Source organism: Primulina eburnea, chromosome 16 (assembly GCF_022965805.1).
Source record: "Primulina eburnea isolate SZY01 chromosome 16, ASM2296580v1, whole genome shotgun sequence".
In the NCBI taxonomy this organism is placed as follows: Eukaryota; Viridiplantae; Streptophyta; class Magnoliopsida; order Lamiales; family Gesneriaceae; genus Primulina; species Primulina eburnea.
The window spans coordinates 26,698,235-26,719,199 of NC_133116.1; the positions used below are offsets into that span (position 1 = coordinate 26,698,235).

General features: G+C 38.1%; 1 protein-coding gene across 1 annotated transcript; it reads right to left on the bottom strand.

Annotated features, from left to right (window-relative positions):
* Positions 1-6,684: 6,684 nt before the first annotated feature.
* On the bottom strand, positions 6,685-7,509 carry LOC140816138 (uncharacterized). Its single transcript, XM_073175209.1, has 2 exons — positions 7,282-7,509; positions 6,685-6,864 (listed from the first exon to the last, which is right to left on the bottom strand). Exons 1-2 carry the CDS (start codon positions 7,507-7,509, stop codon positions 6,685-6,687), a joined length of 408 nt encoding a protein of 135 aa, XP_073031310.1.
* Positions 7,510-20,965: the final 13,456 nt, after the last annotated feature.

The following is a 20,965-nucleotide window of genomic DNA, read 5'->3' on the forward strand; positions in this document are numbered from 1 at the left end:
GAAGGGGCTGTTCTTGTTGTTTTATTTGAAAACCGATTCACCATGGACCAAGCCACCAAAAGGAAAACTTAGTCACGTCTTAGACATGCTAGGGAAGTGATCTAACCATGGCTATAGGCCTTTTGGGCAGCCATGATCAGAAACTTTTCCCTTTGACAGCAACCTGAATTTTTTCGAAACTCATATGGACACAAATGGGAAGTTGTTGTCATCTTCTCGACTTCCAGCGTGCATGGGGTTAAATGAATGGACCAACATGGTCCTAATGCATCCTATTACACGTTTAGATGTCGCCTTGGGAGCCTGGAATCGAACCAATACCTGAAACCATCAAAACAAAAGAAACCGTGAAGAGCATCATGAAAGCCGAAATTCTGCACCCTTTATTTTATGAAAAATGTTTGATATATTTCGGTTTTTTTTTGCATGAAATGATGATCGGGAAATATAAAAATAATGATAGTAGGACTTTATTGAAGAGTCAAGGAAGAATATATGCATGCCTGGTTCATTTTGAAAGAAAAACGAATGAATAAGACGACTCGACGCGGAGGAGGTGGAGCGCTTTCTTTTCTTGCTTCTTCACTCGATTTTTCTCTCCTTACTCTCACTGAATTCTCACGGTTTTTAACACTGAAATGGTTCTTAGATTTCGGTGATAGGGAGGGGGTAATATTGGTTAGGGGAGTGAGGTAGATGAGTGCAAAATATAGAGAAAATGCAAGACCAAGTCCACAATTTTGAATTTTGAATTTTGGTTGCTAACCAAATATTTGTTGGGGTGTTCTAGAATGAGGTGGCCGAATTCTCTTGCTAATCTAGACTAGGATAATGCTCATTAATTAATTAATTAAGTTTGACTAATAATTGAAAAAATTAGCATGCTAACATAACAAAGAATGGGTCAAAGGGTGAGTTGGCAAAGGAATATTCTAGCAACTAAGGGTGGCCGAAATTCATCTAATAAATGGAAGGGAATATTGTTTAGTTAGTAAATTTTTAAACCTTAAGAGCCTCACCTACCCTTTGATTAATTTAATGAATTAACACATCAATTAAGGAAACTAAATGAGCTTATTCCCTACTCACCTCAAGTTACTAAAATAATTCCTTAAACCTCCTTTTTAACTTAAATCAACTTATTAGCTAGCTAAAATAAACTCTGGGAATGATTTCTTAATCTTACATCCTTTCTCAAACCTCCAACTCTAATCCGGCCTCACTGAATTAACTGAAAAGATAAAAATTAAACTACTGCAATAAAATAATTAAATTAAGGAAAAGTAAAAATTAAACTACTGCAATAAGATAATTAAATTAAGGAAAATCATTTAAATACTCATGCAATAAAATCATTTTAAAATACTAGAATTATGCATGGCTTATACGTAGTCTAATTTACGGGTTCTACATTCACCTTCAACCTGCTGACTTAAGCATCGGAGTGGCTACGCCGAACACCCTTCCGGTGCCCATTCACGAGTTCATTTCCTTTTTTGCAGGTTATAGTTGAAGCCATATTATAGATATATCTTCTCCACAAGATATATCCCCTTGCTCATTTTTCCCTTAACCAAACTCTTACCAGATTCGGTGGATTACTCCGACCCAGCTCACCCAATTCACCTGGATATCATCATTGGCGCCGTCTGTACGAAATTTGAGCTCAAGACGTAGATATGGCTCCTACAAGAAATACAAATGAAGGCACTCTCCAGGCTCCTGGAGATGATGCAATTACCTCTGGATAGGATGGTCCTCCGCCTACAGGTACTCCACTTGTTATTACATTGTCCCCGGAGAAGTTGGCTCGGATTATATCTGATGTCGTAGAGAATGCTGTAGCCCGAAGTGATCCTTCTCATCATGCTACACAATCTGAAGGAGAGCAGCAACGAGAGCAAGAGGTGAGGGAGGAGGGGATGAGGATGGAGGAGAGGGAGTCCATTGTCGGTTCTAAATCTCATACCATGGCAGAAGAGTTACAAGAGCTGAGGCAGAAGATGAGAGTTTTGAAGGGGCAGATAGGTGAAAGGATCAATGCTCGAGTGATCAGTAAAGGATGCCCCTTTGATGATGCCATTGTCCGGGAGCCTTTACCCGGGCATTTCAAATATGCCAAAATCAAAGATTATGATGGTCGAGCTGACCGGAGGAGCATTTGACCCGGTTAGAGAAATGGCCATGCTGTATTGTTGTGCTGACAAGATCAAGTGCAAAGTGTTCCTAACAACTTTAGTTGATTCAGCACAGAGGTGTTTTGAGAGTTTGGCTCCTCAAAGTGTACATTTTTTCGAGGATTTCTAGAAGGTATTCTAGCCGAGAGTTGAATATATAAGTAACGCCCTTTCCACCCTTTCTAAGAAACGTACAGTTCAGTCCCTTCATCTTATAGTATCACAATCGAATCTGCGACCATTGGTCCATCGAGAGTTGCATATTAGATTAATTAGCTATGTGATACATTCATGAAATATATATAGTGTCATCGCATGCACAACTAGAGAACTCTTGTCCTTAATGTACATCTTACAATCTGACCAGAGATTTAATGCACTACTATTTTGTTAGATCATATAAGATATCGAGCAGTGAATTCCTAACTACAGTGCACTAGTTCCTACACATGTCGCAATTGCACCCAACTTTGCCACATTGTGACCCTCGCGGAGTCGGTAAACGAGTCAAAGAAAAATCCTATTATGTAGAGCATCAGTCTTGTCCAGGGTTGTTGAAACGTCCAATACTCGTTTTGCTTTAAAAAGTACTAGAAAATATATTTACTTTTTTAAATTAAAAAACCAACTAGTATTTGAAAATCAAAAGAAATAGTCAAAACGTGAAATCGTCAAACGTTTTACAAAACCTAAAAAGCAATAATTTGAAAAGTATAGCTCATATTAAAACCTCTCAAAAACCACTCAAAGCATAAAACAAAGTCGTAAAATCTTATAATATAAATAATAAACGTAAATGCGGAAAGCTAGAAGCGCTAGTCCTCAGGTTATGTGCACCTTCAGTCCAGTCAGGTCAACCATCAAGACCTCCATTAACATCATTATCATAACAACCTACATCAATCACATGTAGTGAGCCTAAAGAATTAATACACCATAATCTTGATAACAAATAATACGTATACAGATCACATGTAACAGTGAAAATACTTGTACATAAATAACATTTTCATGATCATGTGGAACATAAAAATTTTGATAATATCATAAACATATCCATAGTTCATTCATCATTTTATTATAAACATTTCCTTTATCTTCATAAGCATATACGTTTTCCTTTTATTGAATTTGTCTCGTTAATTGTGACTTTCGTATCATGATAAGGTCGATGGATCCATCTATCATGTAACCACAGTACTGGGCGGCGGGGACATCAGTGACACTTTCACCCGTCAACTGCCTTGGCCTATCATCATTATATGGAAATACGATGCCGAGTTCTCTCGGGGGCCTTTTCCCATAGACGGGCTCCCTCTTAGGGCCTTCTCCCACGAATGGGCTTCCTCTGGGCCTTCTTTCGTAAATGTGCTCCCTTGGTGGCATTTTCTCTCATGATATCCCCAATCATATCATCATAACAGTCACAAATACTTCACCTCATCCAACGTTCATATTATCATAACTTTATAAAAATCATGCATAAAATTTCATTTTTCTTTTAAATCAAGCATGCAAAATATCTTTTAATTGTCAATAATAAATAAAAAAAATTAATAAACATTTAAAATAATCATTTTAACATATAAAACAGCATTCAAAGCACTACCATGAGATTTATAAATTTTTTAGTTGTAAAATTACTGCTTTACCCCTAGATGTAAAAATCCTCGACTTTGACTTTTTCTTAATTTAATTGATTCTAACATGTCCCAAATAATTATTTAAGCTTAAATTAAAATTACCATAATTTTATTTAGCTTAAATACTATACTTTTAAATTAATCTTTAATTATTCATTTTTAAGGTGTTTTAATCCCGAATAATTTCAAACTTTAATATAAAATTCCTAACTTCAAAACTTAGACTTTTTATATTATTTTAGCCCTCATGAACCACGAATTGACCTCCGTGAGCCGTGTTTCGATTTATTTTTCAAAGAAGAAACCCTAAATTCACGCCTAGAATTCCCCTCGAGCCATCTCCTATTTTTGTCAAGCCATGCTCGAACCATCATGAGCCAACCTTGAGCCAAGCCCCCTATAGACCCTAATTGACCCTAAGCACCCAAGGACTCGACCCCTAACTCGAACCCGAAGCCACACTCACAAGTGCAAGTTGCGTCCGAGAACACCTAGTAGACTTAGGACTCTTCTATCGTGCCTAGGCCCTAGCCAACCGAGCCAGCCACTGGACCAACCCCTTGTGCAGCCTCCTAGGACCCTAGCCCCTTGACCTAGCCCGGCCCGAGCCCATAGGCCCATGCGCGCTGCTTCAACAACGCTCGCCGCATTGCCCTTCTCGGGTGGGAGTCCTAGCTTGCTAGGACTCCTTCCCCAGCCCTTGACTTTGCTAGGACTCCTTACTTGACTCATACCAGACCCTAGCTAGCCATAGCCCCAAGCCGAGACCAAGCACAACCTTTACTCCCCAAAACCGAGCCCCTAAGATCACCTTGACATCAAATTGGTTCCAGCTTGTGTTCATGATCGTGTGCAATGTTTTGGTTGAGTTTTAGGACCCTAAAGCTTCGTAAAAACACCCTTGATCATAATCCTAACCTGGAATCACTCTTAAACACTTAAAAACATGAATTTGGAACCACAAATCAAGATTTTATTACATGTAAGTATTACGAAAATATCAAGTTGTGTGCATTGTTTTCTTTCAAAACATGTTCAAATAAATATTATGATGTGATAGATGTTTGAAGGAAAGAAATATGGCGTATCTTTGCACATAGGCCCATTAGTGCTTAATTAAAAAATTAAAAATTATTTTTAATGGTGTGTGTGGGGTGTGGGGTTGTAGGGTTACGGGGTGGGTTTTTAGTATTAAATGCTTAATTAAACCACTAATAAGGCATAGGCCCACTAAAGAGGTTAATTAGACCCATTAGTACTTAATTAAGATATTAAAAATTATTTTTTGAATAAAGTTTGTGAATTTATTAGTCGTGTCGCCAAAACGTTTGTATTTTTATTGAAAAACAAACACCGATAAAATTCACATCACGGCGTATAAAATCATCTAAAAAATCCTTATTTTCAAAAATAAGAAAAAACATCAATCATATTTTAAATAATTAAAAATAATTATTTAATAAAAATATTTTCATTTTTCAGCTATCGGTCTCCGTTCCTCGATCGCAGCTCGAATAACCCTTAAAAATACATTTTAATGCATATAAGTAGAAAACTACTAAAACATCATATAAACATGTCACATAATCAATTTAGCAATTAAAATCAATTAATTATCCATTTTTCATATTTCCTAGATTTGCATGCAGTTGGATTAAGTCGTCTTAACTTTGTACCTCACAATTCCTCCCCCCCCCACCCCCCCCCTTGTATGAAATTTCTTCATCGAAATTATAATTTACTGAATAGCTCCGGGTAGCGACTTCTCAAGTCCCTCTCGGTTTCCCAAGTAGCTTCTTCATCCGAGTGATTCAGCCACTTACCTTGACCATTGGAATGACTTTGTTTCGAGGTCTTCTTTCTTGCCTTTCCAAGATTTGGACATGTCTTTCCTTATAAGTCATATTTGGAGTTAGTTATAGAGGTTCATAATTTAGCACATGTGATGGATTCGACATGTACTTTCGCAGCATCGAAATATGGAACACATTTTGAACTCCAGAAAGCATCGGTGGCAATGCCACTCTATAAGCTAGTGTCCCGATCATTTCCAAAATCTCAAACGAACCTATAAATCTTGGACTAAGCTTGCCTTTCTTGTCAAATCGCATAACATCTTTCATAGGTGCTATTTTCACAAACACGTGGTCTCCCACTGCAAACTTTAAGTCTCTTCGTCTCTTGTCAGCATAACTTTTTTGTCGGCTTTGTGCATTCTTAATTCTCTCTCGAATTTTGACTAAAAGCTTGGCAGTCTCTTCAATCACATTCGGAACAATCTCTCTTCTTTCTCTAACCTCATCCCAATGAATAGGAGATCTACATTTCCTTCCATAAAGTGCCTCAAAAGAAGCCATCTCGGACTGACCATCTAAAATTTGAATAACTTTCTCAGACTGACCATCTGTTTGATGATTGAATGTCGTAATGAATAATGACTTGGTCCCCATCATTGCATGCAGACTCTTCCAAAAATATGACGTAAATCTCAGATCTCTATCAGAAACAATAGACACAGGAATCCAATGCAGACGAACTATCTCTCGAATTTATAACTCTGCATACTGAATCATGGTGAAGGTCGTCTTGATAGGTAGAAAATGCGCTGATGTTGCAAGACGATCAACAATCGCCCAAATAGCATTGAACCTCTTAATAGTCTTCGACAAACCCACAACAAAGTTTATCGTGATATTTTCCCATTTCCACTCGGGAATAGTAAGTGGCTTAAGCTTTCCCGCTGGCCTCTGATTCTCTGCTTTAACTTGCTGACATGTCAAACATTCGATCACAAATCGTAGAATATCTCTCTTCATGTCTGGACACCAATATAACAACTGCAAATCCTTGTACATTTCCGTGCTTCATAGATGAATTGAATATGGTGTGTCATGAGCTTCCTTCATAATGAGATCTCTCAAAGAATCATCATGAGGAACCCATAAACGATCTCGATAACGAACTATATCACCCAACTCAGAATATAACTTCCGGCCATTTGCTTCATCTCTTGCTCTCCATTTCTGCAATTGCTCGTCAGTAGACTATCCCTCACGAAAGTGAACAAAGAATAAGCCTATTTATTTAAAATTTAATTGTCTCAATTCCCGAGGAATTGTATCTCTCAAAGTTGACTGTACTGATAATGTGGCAAGATTAGGGGCTTTGCCCATAGCATAAACTGTAAGCTCAAACCACTGTATCTTGGATTGCAACGGTCTTTGAATTTATTATTGAGTGATAACTGTTGCTTTTCGACTCAAGGCGTCTGTCACAACATTAGCTTTCCCTGGATGATAGCTAATCTCACAGTCGTAGTCCTTCACTAATTCCAGCCATCTTCGCTATCTCATATTTAATTCCTTTTGGGTGAAGAAGTATTTCAAAATTTTGTGATCGGTGAATATTTTGTACTTCTCCCCATACAAGTAATGTCTCCAAATCTTCAATGCAAAAACTACCGCTGCAAGCCCAAGATCATGATTAGGGTAGTTGATCTCATGAATTTTCAAATGTCTTGACGCGTTGGCTATAACTCGGTCATTTTTCATTAGTACTGCACCCAAACCAAGTTTAGAAGCGTCGGTATAGAGAACATAATCTCCTTGCCCCGATGGCATAGACAATACTTGCGCTGATATCAAGGCTTGCTTCAACTTAGCAAATATGTCTTGACACTCGGATCCCATACAAACTTCGCATTCTTCTTTGTCAAAGCGGTCATGTGTACCTCTATCCAAGCACGCTTAACTTCGGAGTTCTGATGAGATCCGGTGCATTAGTACAGGTATGATTCCACCAAGCATTTAGTGGGCTGTTTATTCTTATATTTCTCGAGTACGTGTGGACCTGGCGGCAAGAGACAACACGCGACACTACTTTCGCCCAATCAGAACCCCGGAGTTAGGCGTGCTTGCGCGAAGGTAGCTCTAGGATGGGTGACATCCCTAGGAAGTCCTCGTGTCGTGACCATTTACGTAAATTATGTCTAAAACATTAGAATAATTGTTTTTAATAAGTAAATCATCTCTGGATTAATCCGCATGCACTTTCATGTAGAACCGACTCACAACAACAAAAATATCTCAATGTCTCCTGAACATAGGGCAAAAAGAATATGAAGAAGAAATTAGCAAAGTTAAAACTATTACTACGCCTGAGATAAGAGAAAATATAACCAGAATCGAATTTCAACCTTCCTAGGGCGGTGTCTCAAGAAACGTTCTTACCAAAAGCAGAAAATCACAAATTAGACGGTCTTAGAGAAGGAATTCGGTTAAATCTCGACAGCTCAAGGCGGAGTCATGAGTCTCATTCGTTGGTCTGTTTACAATCAAATTAGTACACAATTTTGTCCAAATCCGACTCCAATTTTGTCCAAATCCGACTCAGCCTGAGCTATGTTAATTTCACGTGTCTTACCCTGTCCTGGTCGAGATTGATACGATCGGAGTCGAATATTTTCTTTAAGCAAGGAATCAAAAACAGAAAAACACGAAAATGGGTGCAACACGAGGACTTCCCAGGGGACCAATCCACCCGGTAAAGCATGACCGGTGATCTCATGTACGTGGTAGTGGATTTTCCCTGCCAGCCAAGTACTGTGATTTAGTCTGATCAGGCGCAATTATGTATAGGTCACTTGCTTTGAAACACATCTTTACGCAAAATGATGAAGTTATGCATGTCCAAGTATGTTTATGAAAAATTTTATGATGATGGCACGTCTATGTTTATGTTATTACGTTCAAATTTATGTATGTACGTTCTACATCTATGTTGCATGTGGTTTTATCACGTATTACTTGTTATCTCAATTTTATACATGTTGAGTTTTTAGACTCACTAAACTTGATCGATGCATGTGAGGACGAATATGAGGAGACGAGGGGTGGGGACCAATGAGCTGGCTCGGTCTGCGCAGGAGGCTAAACCCGAGAACCGCTTATGTTTTTGAGAACTTTATGCTTGTTTCAAATACCCTGATTTCAGGATATTTTTGACGATGTTCAAACAAGTGCTTTTGTAAACTTTGGTTGTGGTTGTTTCATTGCAAATATTTTAGACGAACATATGATTTTTATTGCAATTCGGATGATTACTACTTATTTAAGAAATTTTTTATTTTTCCGCAAATTTTAAATATTTTTAAAAGTACGGTACGTTACAGTTGGTATCAGACTGGTGTTCTTGTAAAAGGTTATACCTACTACAATTGCGAGAAGCTCACGAAGTCAGACCTCAAGTCTGTAAGTTTTAAAGTTTTAAATTCTTTCATGTATTAAGCATCAAATCATGATTTCAGCATGTAGATGTTTAAATTCAAAATTTCGTGCATCTTTTGATATTAGTATTATGTCCATGCATATTGGGTTTACGTGTTGGGTAATTGTGGGAACAATATACCTCCTAGACGTATGGTTGCCCGTGGAGCAAATGAGGAGGACAGAGAAGCTCTAGATGGGGAGAGGGCCACTCCTCCTCGTCCACCCCCAGATATATAAGCTCAGATGTTTTCCGGGATGACTTGGTTCTTCGCGTAGTTTACGGGGAATTAGGCTGCAGTGGATATAGGGAGAGGCCCAGACCAGAGGCTATGTATGAGAGATTCAGGAGGATGGAGCCAAAAGAGTTCTCGGGGACTACTGACCCAATGATAGTTGAAGGATGGATTAAGTCCATCGAAGTAATCTTTGTATTTATGGAGCTGCAGGATGCATACATAGTTAGATGTGCCACATTCCTTTTGATAAAGGACGCCAGGCTGTGGTGGGAGAGCGCGTCGTTGCCGTGTATAGAGCCTTGGCGGCAGAGCAGGACCAGAGGGACATTGAGGTTGACAGACAAGGCAAGAGGCCCTACGAGGAACCTCAGCAGCAGCAACAGTGGCCCCAGTTCAAGAGGCCTTTCCAAGGACAGCAGGGGAAGAGGCCATTTCAGGGACCGCCGAAACGCAAGGGTTCTATCCCTCAGCAGAAAGCTTCTTAGACACTGGGAGAGCACCTGGTGTGCCAGAAGTGCAACCGCCAGCATCCGGGACAATGTTTATGGGGATCGGGAAAATGTTTCAAATGCAAAGCCAACGATCATGTGCTGAAGGACTACCCACAGTGGAGACAGTTGAACTAGGGTAGAGTGTTTGCTATGCAGGCAAAGGAGACGAACCCATACACGACCCTGCTGACTGATAACTTATTTATTTCAGCACCACATTATTTTTTCTATTCGTGTTTCGAATTTTATTTGGGATTATTAGTGTGTTAGTTATTATTTTTGGTGACTTGTGTAGAGATTTTTCGACTATGCTTGAGGTTAAGATTAGAATTTTGGGATATAAGTTTGTGTATGGTGCTAACATCTCTCAGGAAATATTTTCATAAAGAGGGTAGCCACGAAGGCATTGATAGATTCAGGGGCCACTCACTCTTTTATTTCGGAGACGTTTGCTAATCATCTGCACGTCAAGTCTATTGGACTCGACGTGAGTTATTCTGTGACAGTCCCATCAAGGGAAGAGTTATCAGCTACTAGCGTGGTCAGGGACACTGTTCTTGAACTACATGGCCAATTAGTGTATGCCGATATGAATTGTGTTGCAAATGCCAGAATTTTATATCATCTTGGGAATGGACTAGCTGACAAAGAACATGGTTCTTATTGAATTTCAGAAAAGGTCAGTTTTGGTAAGACCGCTGGGCATGGAGCAGTTTCTCTTTGAGGCGAATAGATGGAGGAGTTTCCCTCGCATGATCTCTTGCCGAAATATGAGATTGCAACCCAACCTTAAGTTGCATTTCGCGCTTGAGAGCAGTGCAATCACACCACCAGGAGTACAAATATCCAACCAAGGATCATTTTTGAAAATTGCATTCAAATACACCTTATATTAAATAATTAAAACTAATTATTCATTAAAAATATTTTTCTGATTATCCCTGGTCTTCGTTACTCGCTCGAGCGCGAAATGCAACTTAAAACTCTAATGCATGAAACTATAGATAACAAAGAAATAAACACCTAACCAAGCAAAAATCATGCAATAAATGCAAAAAAATTCATTAAACACATATTGTAAATAAAACTCTAGATTACATGCAGTCAGGTTACGTAGTTCGAATTTCCTAGACCTTACACTTCCTCCATAGATGAATCCGAAGAGCGGGTTGGAGAGTGAGAAGACGACCAGTTTTGGGGCTAATGATGAATTAAGGAAGAAGTTCTATTTTAGTTTATTTTAAGTTTTAAAACGCTTCCGCATGATTGTTATCAGTTTTAAGAATTTAAGTTTCAAGGACAAGGTTATTTTATGGTTTCTATATGAAATAAAATGATTTTGGTTTATACTGTGCTACAAGGCTTGTTGTTTGATGATTATTTGATTGTGGAATAATATCGGTTTCGACTAACCCCGGGCACGAGACATGACATTTAAGTGGATATCTGATACATCAAGTTCATAATCGAGCTTGTGAATTTGATAGAAAACATTGTGACTAAAGGACCTTGATGATCTTTGAGAAAATTAAGCATTGATGATAGTTTATAGCCACTTAAGAAATAGCCACTTAAGAAAATAATTTTGTAGTGCTCGAAAACCAGAACATATAAACCCCATGCAACTCTTTGCAACAGCCCACTCCGATCAGGACTTATCACACTGCATGCTTTGGAACTTTTAGTGATAATTTTACAATTCTAGATATTAAGAACACTCAGTTCACCATACACCACAACTTAAACAAATAATCGAAAGGTTATTGATATAAGTAGACAAATTGATTTTGGTAGCACGAAGATGATCCTTGAATGATCAGATATATTTCTGTTCAGTTTGATTGTGCTCTGAATATTTGAAGTATGCAAGCTTGTGATGATTTCACTGTTGTGAATTTGATAATCTGTGGCGTGTGTTCTTGCACATTTCCTTCTCTGTTAATATAGTCGATCATTCCAACGGTGGAAAAGATTGAGTAACGTTAATTTTTAACAATGAGAAGCTGTGTCACTATCAGCTGTAACTACATTTAATGTTCTTCAGATATGCATTAAATGTTCTCTTTGCTGAAATTGCCTTGAGTCCCGTTCTTTGAAGAGTTTCTACAGAGTTATCGTTTATGGCAATTGCTTTTATGCTCAGACCTTCGTAAGATAAATGATCTTTCTTTTCTGGGATAGTATATAAATGCATATCATTCTTGGGACTGATGTAGGGACAAGTTAACTGATGCAGTTCAAACTATTGAATGTCTTGAAATGGTCAGAGAATGTTTTTCATTAAGTAGGTAATAAATAACCATCTTTAATGATGCCTTCGAATCAGCCGGTAGAGAAGTCCATCTTTTTTTACTTTGAGCGGTTGAATTATCAGCGGTCTAAAATTCAAGCGGTCAAACTTCTTTATTATATCCTTTCTTTAAGAGGTTAAACTATTTTTGTTGTAGCCGTTAGTGAAGCAGTCTGGTTTCTAGGTTGGGCGGTTGAACTGATACATGTTACCCATACGTTATGTAGCTTTTTCTTGAAATAGTGAAGTGCTATATTAATTTTGTCGATCGCCAAAAATTTTGGGTAATAATAATTTCTTAACAATTTCTCCCTATTTGGTGATTACAAAACCCAGCTGCAAGGCTATAAAATGTTTTAAATATAACTATAGCAGGCTAGAAATAATGCACATGTCAAGAGATAATATTTCATTTCATAGAATAAATGAAATTACAATCTCTAAAGAAAAAAATAAAAAACTGAACAAATACTAGATATAAACACTACTTTTGACCTGCTTGTTCAGCTTTGGCCATTTCTTCCAGTTCTTTCATAACTGATAGCTCTGCTTGTTGAATGACTCTTTGTCGCTCTCTTTTCCCCTTTTTGACATCACCATGAACAAGAAATTCCATAATTTCTGCAAGCTGGGCTCCTTGGGCATTCATGCATTGATCAACATGTGCTTGAAGACGATTTATTTGTCCTGAGAGCTCAAAGAACATCTTGAGATGTGAATAATTATGCATCGCTTGTCGGAGGGAGATACTTGTATTCATGGAAGAAAAGTCTTTGCAGAGATCAGACTTCATCGAATTAAAAGCCTCTTTTAGATCAAAATGCTTGCAGTTAAGATCAAAAATTGAGTGATCCAAGTTGAAAAGTCTGGTCAGAATTTCTTTTTGGTAATCTTTTTCTGTGTGTTCTTCTCCTTCAGATATAGCCTGATCAGAAAGTAATCTGGCCTTGAAAGAGACCACTTTATAAGAAGAGGCTTTACCAGTAGATTTTGATGACTGAGGCTCATTTAGTTCAGCAGATATATCTTCAATAATTTTGTTAATATTATCAGTTGATGCAGAGATTATATTACTGGTGCCTTCCTTTGCATCACGGGCCACAGATGTAAGACAATCTGTAGGCATGCATGTGACGGTTACCTCGTCATTCTGTAAATATTTGTGAGATGATATCAACAATTCATGGAGAACGACTTGATGAAGATCAGCAACAGAAAGAGATTTTGGAGAAGAGGATTTCTCTTTGTAATTCGTCATGTTATCAAAGCCAGATAAAAATTGCATGGCCTCATCAACAGAGAGAGGTTGGACTTCAGAGAGGATGCCATGAGTCTGTTGATTTGGTGTATTAATTTCAGAGATCGTGTGAGAAGGAGGCAGAGGGCTGAAATATCCTGGGGGCAGAGTTGTTCAGTAATGGGAGCATCCTCGAGCATGAGTATTTCAGCTGGTGGGAGGGTGTTGTCCTCATTATCCATCAGAGTAGTTTCGACCGGAATTTCTGGCGATGAAGGTTTAGTAAGCTCACCAGATGATGAAGACGGGTGATTCTGAAGTGTGGATTGGTCTTTGAGCGGCTAAGAGCTCAGCTCTTCATCTAATTTCAGTTTACAGTCAAGCATACTCTATTCTTCAACTACTAGAAGATGAAGGTCCTGCCTCATCTAAGCAACAATCATAGAAAGTGAGAGAGCATTCATTTAAAGCTGGGAGATAACAGCTGAGTCATCCTTTGCAGTAGAGCAAGTGGGAACAAAATTTTTCCGTCTCAAATGGATAAGCGCTTCGAGAGAACCCTCTTTCCTCTGAATTTCCAAGAAATCTCGTCGAGAGCGGTTGGAATATCCAATGTTTCTGTCCATTCCAAGATGGACCGTTCAAGCTTGGCAGTAGCTTTGATCTGACCGGTTTGAATCAATGAGTCAAAGGTTGTGACAGTTTGAAATTGAACCCATTGATCAAACATCTCCATTTTCTTTTGAACAGTCTCATTGACACGTTCACTGGTAAGAACTGTGGCGGTATGGACTTAGTTGGTTTTTGGTGGTTCTTCGATCATGACTTGTTTTCCCTTGTTTGTTGAAAGAATGATAGGTACTCCTGAGTAAGAAGATTTTCAAATTCTGGTTCAACAATTTGATTACCTTTGAGCTTTGTTGCAAGGAGTGCGGGGATTGGGGGAGAGACCAATGGCAACGAAAGATGTTTAATCTACTTGATCTTTGCTGTTTTGGGATCTTTTGACCGTTTCTTCTTGAAAACTTAAGAGACAGGTACATAGTCCCCAGATTCATCATCAGAGCTAGATTTTAGGACCAGCTTTTTCTTTGTTCCTTTGGAGTTGACTCAGTCTTCTTTTGATTTTCAACCCCAGTCTCTATTTTGATAGAGACTATTTCCTCATCGGTTGGTCGATTTTTCTTGATAAAGTTTTCAACTGTTGGCCTTTTGAGCAACTTGGTCTTTCCAACATCAATCATTTCCACCAGTTGAACTACAACGTCAATTAGCCGATAACAAATTTGAACCGCAAATCCTTGAGACTGGTTTTACTTCTTTATCATAGCCACCAATGTTTTAAACAGAATTTCGGACCAGTTGACCTTCAGCTTTGATGAGATGGTGGCCATGACAAGAATTTTTTCCAAAGTTATCTTGTCATATGCACCAACCTTGGCAAGGACTCTTTTTGCCACGATATCAGCAAGCAATCTGAACTCGATATTCAGATCGCGTTTTTGACAGGTTGGAGAAGAAATTGGAGATTCAGTGATGGAGAAATTTCTTCTCCAAAGCTCAATATTTTTCCTCTGGAAGAGTAGTGAAGCTGGTGATTCCTGCTGCTGGTAGTTTAAACAAATCAGCAAACATCTTCTGAGTGAAATGAAGTTTTTTCCCTTGAACAGCACAAATAATTTCTCAGTTTTCCATGTATGCTGAATCGAAGAATTCTTTCACTAGATTCTCAGAATACTTCTCACTGAATCCAATAAATTAACGAAGCCCAGAAGATTCAAGGAGACGAAACATGAATTTCATTGGCTTGTTGGACGTGGCAAATACTTATGCGAAGTTGATGTCAATTGTATTTTGAACAATTGATGCAACCATTTGATGCAGAAATATCGAAATACACACCTAGAAGATAATCTCAAATAATATTTTAGAGGAATTGCGTATAATTGTAACAAAATAAGATAAGAATGGTACTGAATTTGTGTATGGATTTCCGGTTCGAAGAATCATAAGTCTGTCCACGTGGAGGACTTTTAGTGGAGAAATTTTGAAAAAAAAAATTAGACAACGGTAAAATGATTAATTTTAAATTTTGAGAAAGTGGCCGTCACATCAAAATAGGGCAGATGCAAAGTTGCATAATTTTTACAAAATGACGTGATATGAAGAAATGACTGTTTAATAAGATTAGAAAGGAGGCGTTTGACTCATATTAATCTATTGACTAAACCGGTATTCCCCCTAAGAAAACGCATTACATATATTTATCCTCGGGTAATGAAATGGTCTTTGAGGACAATGTCGGGCTAAGGCTTACTTTTAATGTGAACGTGTCGGCATTGCGCAGCAGGTTTTGACGGTCGATTTGCGTAGAACTCTTCATATCCACCTGACAGTAATTACAATGGTGATTTTTCATATGGTTCTTAACTATAAATACAACCATAAGGGTTAGACACAAAATCAATTTAAGGTGCGAAGCAAGATAAGATAAAATGAATACTAGAAGTAGTTCAAGTAAGCCGGATCTCGCTGAGGAATTCATGCAAGAGATATTCACGGCAAGGAAGGCTGCACTGGAGGACATCGTCTTCTTCAAGACGCTTTCATCCTGGATTAAAGTCCAGGAACTTCAGTCCTTCCCTTGGGGGAGGGCTTGTTGCTACTCCCAAAGGTGTGGAAACACTGAAGAAATATCAGCGGCGCCTCCGCGTCGCTGATACCAAAGATATTTTCTCTGATGAAGGTGTCTACCTCGTCATGCTTCTGAAGGAGCAGAGGGCTCTGAGAAGGATTGCCTTCTCATAGGACTTTATGCACCTCTATTAGAGGGCTGACCACTTGTTTGGCATTATGGAACGGTGCAGTGAAAAAGGAAATTGTTGTTTTAAGGGCCCGCCTTATTAATGAAATTTATTTTGTTTTTACCACTCCTCTTCTGTCTATTTCTTTATCTCCTGCATAAGAAACTTAGTAATAATTCAATCAACTAAGAATGTTAAACAAATGACTTGGATAAATCGATTAAACCAAGCTTATTTTGGAAATAAGAAAACTTAGCCTCTGGTAACGGTTTTGTGAAAATATCAGCTGCTTGTTGATCAGTATACACATATTCAAGATGAATCTCTTTCTTCATGGCATGTTCTCAGATAAAATGGTGTCTGATGTCAATATTGTCCAAGAGTGCATGACAGGATTGTATGTGATTGTGATTGCACTTGTCTTGTCACAGAAGATGGGAGATTACGTGGCTTTAATTCCACAATCTTTGAGTTGTTATTGTATCCACAACATATGTGCGCAGCAGCTTCCAGCCGCAAGGTACTCCGCTTCAGCAGTTTATGTGGCATGGACGTCTGTTTCTTGCTAAACTACGATATTAGTCTATCACCCAAAAACTTACATGAACCGCTAGTAATTTTCCTGTCAATTTTGCAGCCGACATAGTGTGCGTCTGAATATCCTACAAGATGAAGACTTGAATCTTTGGGGTATCAAAGACCCACATTAATAGTACCCTTAAGATATTTAAGAATTTGTTTAACGACAGTAAAATGAGATTGCATTGGATTAGATTGAAATCTAGTGCATAGACAAACATCAAACATTAAATTTGGACGACATGAACCAATTAATCATCTGTACATTTTTGTGTCCATAAAGATTCCCCCTTCATCTATGTCCGGTTTGATTGATGAGCTCATTGAGTATTGGCTAGGGAGCAATTCTCCATTCCAAACATTTTCAGCATATCTCTCGTGTATTTATCTTGGTTAATGAAGATGTCATCCTTTGACTTCTTGACTTGCAGCCATAGAAACAAGTTCACCTCTCCCATCATGCTCAATTCAAATTGCTCTTGCATATCTTAGAGAATCTCTCGCATAATTTAGGATTAGTTGATCCGAATATAATATCGTCCACATATATTTGCACAAATAACAAGTTACCATCTTTTGTCAACTATTCCAGTTGAGAAGCCACAGTCAACCAATTATTTAGTTAACGTGTAATACCATGTTCTAGGGGCTTGTTTTAGTCCACACAGGGCTTTATCTTGTTTGTAAACATAATCAGGATGAACGTGATTAACAAAGCCATGTGGTTGCTCTACATAAAATTCTTCATTTAGCAAACCATTTAGAAATGAAGATTTAACATCCATCTGATATACCTTAAAATCTTTAAATGCTGCAAAGGCCAGAAAGATTCTAATTTCTTCTAGCCTAGTTGAAGGGGAAAAAGATTCATCAAAGTATATTCCTTCCTCCTGCATATAGCCTTGAGCCACTAGTCTAGCCTTATTTCTGATTATCAAACCATTTTCATCCATTTTTGTTTTTAAACACCCATCTAGTACCAATAACATGCATATTATCAGTACGAGGAACTAGATGCCAAACATTTCTTCTTTCAAATTGATTAAGTTCCTCCTACAGAGCTTCTATCAAATTAATATCATGCAGTACATCATCAATAATTTTAGGTTCTAACTGGGAGACAAACGCAACATGCATAAATTCATTAATCATTTGATTTCTAATTCTAAGTGGAGCAGTAGGGTTACCGATGACCAGCTCAAGTGGATGGTCCTTTTCCACTGGAGACATGATCCATATGGATCTGGCTCGATTGGTTGTGTGATGTTATTTTCTTGTTCTAGCGACTCTTCTTCTATCTGAACAATCTCAGGTTGATGATTGTTTTCTAGTTCGTTTGTGTGATGTTATTGCTACTGTTGCTGCTACTGCTACAGCTGCTCCAATAGCATCACCTTCTTCCATTATTAAGAGCACTTCTGAAAATACTGCTGAAAAGATCATCAATGATGCTATGTCTCTCTTTATGAAAAAGTTTTCCAGATTCATGAAAAAGAATCACCGGACTTACAAAAGCCCTAATCGGAACTTCAAGAAGGATTCACCACCTGGTGATATGGCATGCTTTAACTGTGGAAAGATTGGCCACTTTATTACTGATTGTCCAAAGCCCAAGAAAGATGACCAGAAGAAGAAGAAATATAAAAGGAACGATAAGAATTTCAGAAGTGACCGCAAAGCAATGATTGCTGAGGAAAAAAGTCTAAATGGGCGGATTCTAGTTCTGAATCCTCTGACTTAGAAAGTCATTGTGAAAGTGATGCAGAAGAGATCAAATGTCTTATGGTAGATATTGAACCAACCTCTACATCTGGAGAGTTACAAGACTTTGACTCTGATGAATTTACACGAATTGATTTAATTAAAGCACTGCATGACATGGTAGGGGAGTACTCGAGACTTTATCAATCATTCGAGGAAGTTAAGATTAAAAATCTAAACTTAAAGGATCAAGTCAGCAAGTTCACTTGTTTACAAGAGAACAGCTGCAATGATTTAAAATTTGAGACGAGTAAGTTGAGAACTAAGAATGAAAAAGTAAATGCAGATTACCAAACAATGAGATCTGAAAATCAGAAGCTGTCTGTTCTGGTAAATGCATAGAATAATTCGTCTGTTTCATTGGAAAATAGGCAAGAATTGCAGAAGCAATCCGGAGATAGAAGTGGTCTCGAATTCAGCAATAATGAAAGCACTTCTGAAACTAGTACCAAGCCAGAACTGGATAAAGGCAAAGGGAAATTTATTCACTTTGTCAAATCTAGTGTGGTATATAAACATGAAGTACACAACAGTTCGAGTTGAAAGGAATGTATATCAGATGAACAGAAGAAAGCATTATGTTCTGGGTTATGTTGAACCTAAGGGGAGAGTTCACCAGAGTGCTGAATCCAGTAGAGGATTCAACTGAGGAAAACAAGCCTCTGTGAATGTTAGAAACTACCAGTACTATAATTCTAGACCTGGTCAGAAGAGATACATGCCAGACAACACAAACAGAAGGGAAGAACAACATTCCAATATGCATACTGTTAGAAATAACAGACCTTATGTTACACACACCTCTTTGGATACCCGAAGTACAAGGTCACCAAGAATTGTGCAAATGTGTGTTCCTAAAGGACTGATAAGGCTTGGACCCAAATAGATTTGGGTACCAGATACTAAAATTTGTGTTTGCAGTAACAACAGAATAGAATCAAAATTAGTAGCTCCCCATGGTATCTGGACAGTGGATGCTCAAGACACATGATTAGACAGACAAATCTACTATCAGAAGTAATGAGTTGTACTACACTAAAGTTAACTTTTGGGGACAACTCAAAAGGTAAAACCGTGGGTAAGGATAAGATTATCCACGGTAACATAACTATTAATGATGTAATCAGGTTGAGAATCTCTGTTATAATTTGATTAGCATTAGTCAACAGTGTGATAATGGTTATTTTGTAGGTTTTCAGAAGCACACATGCACAGTTAAAGATTCTGCTGAGTTTACTATATTATCTGGAAAGAGAGAAGGCAATACCTACAGAGTTTCATGGAACTTAGATCATGCTACTGTTGCTACATGTTTAGTTGCCTCTCTTACTGATAAGAATTGGCTCTGGCACAAGAGATTGAATCACCTGAATTTCAAGTCAATCAATAATCTCAAGAAGCAGAACATAATTGATGGATTGCCCGATATTATCTTTGTTAAGAATCATGCTGGTTCTGCATGTCAACTTGGAAAGCAGGTGAGATCTAGCTTCAAGAATAAAGGTAGTAAATCAACTTCAAGGTGTTTGGAATTATTGCATATGGACTTGCTTGGTCCAATCCGTATCATGAGTTTAGGGGGAATGAAATATACACTTGTTGTTGATGATGACTTTTCTGGATTTACATGGGTAATATTTCTTACTAGAAAAGATCAAACCAGTGGCCTCCTGATCAAGCTTCTGAAAATGATTCAAAACGAAAATCTGTTTCCATCATTAAAATCAGAAGTGATCGGGGCACTGAGTTTACTAACAGAATTCTTGAGTTGTATTTAGATGAACGGGGCATTCATCATGAATATTCAGCTGCCAGAACACCTCAACAAAATGGAGTGGCTGAGAGGAGAAACAGAACTCTTAAGGAAGCTGCTAGAACAATACTAGCAGATCCAGACATCTCTCAGCGCTTCTGGGCAGAAGCAATCAACACAGCATGCTACACACAAAACAGAACCATGATCAACAAAAGGCAGAATCGGACTTCATATGAAATATGGAAAGGGAGTAAGCCTAATGTATCTTACTTTCATGTAATTGGTTGTAGATGTTTCGTGCACAACAATGGTAAAAACTATTTGACTGCATTTGATTCAAATTCAGATGCTGGACTTTTTCTTGGTTATTCTGCAGTAAGCAAAGCCTTTAGAATTTTCAACCATAGAACTCTTAATGTTTAAGAGTCTATTCATGTTGTCTTTGATGAAGACAGCAGTTCTCCTGGAATTTCTAACGTGTCAAATATAAGTAACAGGTTAGATATGATTCATCTGGAACTGGATAGTGAAGATGATGCAGAGCATAGAGTTAAAGATGCTGAAAATCCAGAACCAGACATTCCTATGGCAGAACCAATTGTTCAGACACAAGATTTACTAGAACCAGAAGTGAACATTCCAGAACCTGCTACTGCTCTAACTGAACCTCTTTCGAATACATCAAACCAGGAAGAAATTTCTTTAAACCCTTTCATTTGGAGGA

Excerpts from the sequence above, each read along its gene's own strand:
- LOC140816138 (XM_073175209.1), bottom strand. The coding sequence starts at position 7,509 with ATGGGATCCGAGTGTCAAGACATATTTGCTAAGTTGAAGCAAGCCTTG. Across the intron at positions 6,865-7,281 it reads ATGATCTTGGGCTTGCAGCG|TCTACTGACGAGCAATTGCA; the intron begins GTAGTTTTTGCA and ends CGTGAGGGATAG.